The following is a 4,968-nucleotide window of genomic DNA, read 5'->3' as shown; positions in this document are numbered from 1 at the left end:
TGTCCTACAGCTGAGGGCCATCCTACTTGGACCTTAAAGGAATTAAGCATAGTCGTGATTAATCAGCCCCAGGGCATGGCCTTTATTATAGGTAATCAAATATCATTGCTTCAGGGTGGAGGGAAGGCTGACACAAGAAGAAACAAATACAACAATATCCATGCACACTGTTGCTTTGCAATGTTTGGTAGAGTACAGAGCTGAGGTAAGGGGCTATAGCAATCTCTATCCCTCTGAATTGTCTCTGTCTCTCTTCTCTCTCTGTCTCTCTCTGTCTGTCTGTCTCTGTCTCTCTCTCTTACACACACACACACACACACACACACACACACACACACACACACACACACACAAATACTTTACCCATCGAATTCAATTCCATTAAAGGTTGAGTAAGTGAACATAATTCAATTTTTAAAAATCTTTAACAACTTATGGAAACCCAAATTTGCATTTTTCTTTAGTAAATGAAATTCACTCTGGTAAAACCAAAACCAAAACCCACAACCACTAACACAAGTTTAACCTTAAGACAAATAAAATTAATGTAGAGGTGAAAACACTTTCAGTAGAAATCCGGGGATCTCCTGAGGGGTGAGGGGAAGGCACACTGCTGGCTCGCTGCTTCCCTAATCCACCTCTTTCTCCTTCCCTCTCAGCCATCAGCATCTTTGCCAGAACTGCCTCCATATTCCATCGGCCCATCTCAAACACTGCTTTGACTAAGATCTGGTCCCTCAGCAGAATCGTTTTTTCCTGGGTTTACATGAGTAGCCTCACCATGACACCCAAATCATTGCTCTCTGCATTGTCTTCTTGAGTCTCTGGCTGTTTGTCCTAACTATAAAGTCTTAACTGTGTCTGGCTTATACCCCATCCACAGGCTCACAGAGGGTCTGCCTTGCCACCTCCTGTTGTTCTGTCTTTGAGTAGACAGAATCCATAGTTATTTTCTTCCCCCACCCCCGTGGTATTCTTTGGATTCTTCTTTGGATTTGGACAAAGTGATTCCCTTTAGAGATTTGCATGAAGATCTGACCACAGTGCAATATCTTTCTGTAATACTCGTAACAGAAGCACACGTGTCAGCAACCCTTCTTAAAGGTCCTGATTCTGAGCTACCTACAAACAGTGTTACTTGTCAAAGTTGAAATAATAAGTGACTAATCTCCCAGGAATCATCTAATACCAATCAATGTTGCACATAGACATGGCACTGTCTGTTTCCTCTTATGTTGACCCTTTTATTTATTTTGTATATTGGAGCATGTCCTAGTTAGGGTTTCTATTCCTGTGACAAAACACTATAGCCCAAAGGCAAGTTCATGAAGAAAGGGCTTATTTGGCTTGCACTTCTGCATTATAGTTCATCACTGAAGGGAGCCAGAATGGGAACAGGGAAGAAACGTGAAGGTAGGAGCTGAAGTAGAAGCCATGGAAGAGTGGTGACTACTGGCTCGCTCCCCCATGGGTTTCTCAGCTTGCTTTGCTGTAGAACCTAGACAGGGGAACCCCCAACCTGCTATGGCTTGGGTCTTCACCAGTCAATCCCTAATTTAAAAAATGCCCTACAGCTGGGTTTTATGGAGGTATTTTCTCAATTGAGATCTCTGCCTTCCAGATAACTTTTAGCTTTTGTCATATTGACATACAACTATCCAACTATGAGCATTAGGGGCTCACAGTCCACCCTTTGTTGTTCTGGTTGCTAGCCAATACCAATACCAATAACACCATAGGGCAATGGGAGGACTAACGTTGCTACTTTTAAACAATACCTCAGGACTTGCTTTGATTTATTTATTTATTTATTTATTTATTTATTTATTATTTGCTTTTTGTGGGAAGGTATCTGAGTGTAACTACTATATGGCAGAAAGCATGGCTTTGATGGCAGGCATGTAGACTCCATATCCCAAGCTTTAACTCTCACATGTAACAGTACAATTTTGACAAAATTACCAACCAATCCCATAGTTCAGGAGGCTATTTGAGCAGCAAGGCTTCTCTAATGGTCCCTTATGGTATTAAAGTGACCACCCTGCAGTTGGAGGTACCTGCTTCACCAGCCTCTTCACCCCAGACTAAGCCAAATAGAACTGTAGTCTCTCTATTGATCCTGGTTGAGGAATGGTGAAGTTGATATTTGATCTCTGTCCTCAGAACAGTCTCAAGAAGAGACTCTGAGAAGATCTTAAGATCTCAGACTGTTACTAGAACTGAGCTGTCACCAGGAGTGGCCTCACTCTGAGGACAGCCCTGCAGCTGTCCTGCATACTCAAATGAGTAAAACATTCAAGCCCCTGGAACTTGGTTAGCCTATTCAAGTTCTGACTCTCACCTTCTTTTGTTAGTTACAGGAGCAATACCTTTACTCATAAGATTCTGGCGATGCCCTTGGGAACAGAAATCTTCCCCTTAGGAGAGATTTGACTTGAATCCTCCTTCCCACTTTGAAAGAGCAATCTTCGGCTTCTAGAGAACAACTAGACAGCATCTCCTGCTCTTCTAACACCACTGAACCATCCCTCTATCTGCCAATCCAGTTTATCATCTCAGTCAGCTCGGTTCCCAAAGAGTAAAGGGTGGGGGGCAGGGGGGACTCCTAATGTTCCCACACCCTCAGCAGAACTTTTCCGGATGCTTGCTGGTTCACCTCCAGCAATAGACCAGAGCGCCAGGCCTCCAGACTGCCCTGAAGACATTCCGGATAACTAGGCTTCCAGAGGAGACACTTATGCAGTCCCCTGTTCCTTCAGGGTCTCTCTGTTTCGTACCCTCTAATCACAGTGCTCTCTTTGGCACCTCATGCCACTGCCTAGAGACTCCCAGTGACATCTCTGCTCAGATGCGTGATATGGCGAGGAGATCAGTCTCAGCTCGTGTACATTAGCCCTGTCGAGGGTGATAAAGGATACCAGGGTTTAACTTCTCATTCTTTTCCAGACGGTTACAGCAAGTTAGATGCTTGCTTGGGACACTCCCAGGTCAAAGAGCTTAGGAAAGGCTATATGGGCACCAACTCCTACACAACTCCATCCCTCTGCTTCTCCAATCCTTCCTCAGCTTCTGGGTGTCCCACAGTGTTCAGCGCGCACGTGCAGAAATGGGGCTTGGGATAGAAGGCATGGAGTGGGAAGTAGGAGGCGAGGCTGCTTGCTTTATCTGGTCCCGGGTATTCCTTCCTTAATGTGATTTCTGCAGGGACAGTCCTCCTCTGGCGCTGTCACAGTGCTCTTCCCCACATCCCTTTTCTAGGAATTTCTCCATTCTCACTCCTTCAGCCTCCAAACTGTTCTCCCTTCCCTCTCCTTTTCCTTGAAAGACCTTGAGCCTTGGCAGGTCTCAGTAGGCAGAGCTACTAGGGAGCAGGTCGTAGCGACCCCCGCTGTAGACCACAACACCGGGTGGATAGTAGATCAGGTCAGGTTCGGCAGCAGCATTAAGCGGCGCCAGGGCCTGCAGTCCGTGATCTTCAGGTTCTGGCTTGGTGGTGGCGGTGAAAGGGCGCATGTTGGTGAGCGAAGGCGAGGCTATCCGCCACAGCAGGTTCTTGAGCGCCTTGCGGAACTCGCGGCGCACTAAGCAGTAGAGGATCGGGTTGAGGCAGCTGTTGGAGTGCGCCAGGCACACGCTGACGGGGAAAGCGTATACTTGGCACTGAAAGTACTCCTGGCTGAAGGGCACTGCGTTGAACTTGATGAGGATGCTCCAGGTGGTAAGCGCCTGGTTGGGCAGCCAACACAGGAAGAAGGAGAGGACGACGATGGTCACCGACTTGGTGACCTTGGAGCGTCTCCTAGCGCTGGCTGTACTCAGGCCTCCCCCAGGCGCTGCTGCTGCTCCTACTGCATCCGTTGTCCCAACTACGCGGCGGTCGGAGATGAAGCGCACAAGCAACAGGTAACACAGACTGATGATGCTCAGCGGCAGCAGGAAGCCCAGCAGCACCTTCTGCAGGTGGTACAAACCCAGCCAGAACTGCCTGTCCCAGCCCAGTAGCTTGTCTGGAAAGTGCATGAGGCAGAGCTCCTCACCCAACACCCTGATGGTGGTGGAAAAAATGGCATTGGGCAGCGAGGCCAGCGCAGCCGAAGCCCAGATCAACCCACACAGCACCTTGGCTGAAAAACAGCAGCTCTCCCTCAAGCTCTGGCCGCAGCAGTCGCCACGGCCACGCCCTCGGGTCCGATGGCTCTTGAGAGCCGAGGCCACCGAGTGGTAGCGTGCCACGCTCATAGCAGTGAGAAAGAAGACGCTGGCGTACATGTTCATGGATGTCACCATGGACACGATCTTACACATGGCCTTGCCGAAGGGCCACTTGAAGTCTAGTGCGTTCTCCACCGCCCAGAAGGGCAGAGTGAGCACGAACTGAAAGTCAGTCAGTGCCAGGTTAGTGACAAAGAGGTTGATGGAGGATTTGCGCCAGCCCTGCTTGCTCTTCATCAGGTAGAGAACCAGCAGGTTGCCGGCCAGTCCCAGGGCACAAACCACCCAGTAAACCGCGCTGATGAGGATCCGTACCCTGGCCTCAGTGTCCGTGCTCTCTGCCCCGCCGCTACCCGGAGGATGCCCAGGCGCCGCACCGTCTGGCAACTCTAGCCCCAGCTCCCACCACAGGTCCTGAAGCTGCAGCGACGCATTGCTGCTCGCGTTGGCCACCTCCAGCAAGTCTGGGGTCAGAGCGAAGAATTCTGAGAGCTCATCACCCGCAGCTGCTTTCCTCACGGTGGCCGCGGGGGTTGCAGAAGCCACCTGCATGCTCAGGTGCGCCTTGGTCACGTTCTGCAAGCGGACTACCGAGAGTCAGCGCTTGCTCCGGGTGTGGTACCCAGGCGGGCGCGCAAAGCAGGTGCCTGAGCTTTCTATGTAGACGCTCAAAAGGGCTCCTGGAAACTGGATGCTGAGCCGCGTTGGCGCCCAGAACCGCCTTGGGCGCAGGGGTTGGCTGCACTCAGCATCAGT

General features: G+C 50.0%; 1 protein-coding gene across 1 annotated transcript; it reads right to left on the bottom strand.

The window, feature by feature from the left end:
• Window positions 1–2,908: 2,908 nt before the first annotated feature.
• Rxfp3 (relaxin family peptide receptor 3) lies at window positions 2,909–4,764 on the bottom strand. The gene has a single exon (XM_021182716.3). It carries the CDS (start codon window positions 4,762–4,764, stop codon window positions 3,346–3,348), a length of 1,419 nt encoding a protein of 472 aa, XP_021038375.1. The 3' UTR covers window positions 2,909–3,345.
• Between the last annotated feature and the right edge of the window lie 204 nt (window positions 4,765–4,968).

The sequence above is a fragment of the Mus caroli genome, unplaced genomic scaffold (assembly GCF_978045245.1).
Source record: "Mus caroli unplaced genomic scaffold, Mus_caroli_1 scaffold_16, whole genome shotgun sequence".
Taxonomy (NCBI): Eukaryota; Metazoa; Chordata; class Mammalia; order Rodentia; family Muridae; genus Mus; species Mus caroli.
This window is presented reverse-complemented; position numbering and strand designations above follow the sequence as displayed.

Excerpts from the sequence above, each read along its gene's own strand:
- Rxfp3 (XM_021182716.3), bottom strand. The coding sequence starts at position 4,764 with ATGCAGGTGGCTTCTGCAACCCCCGCGGCCACCGTGAGGAAAGCAGCT.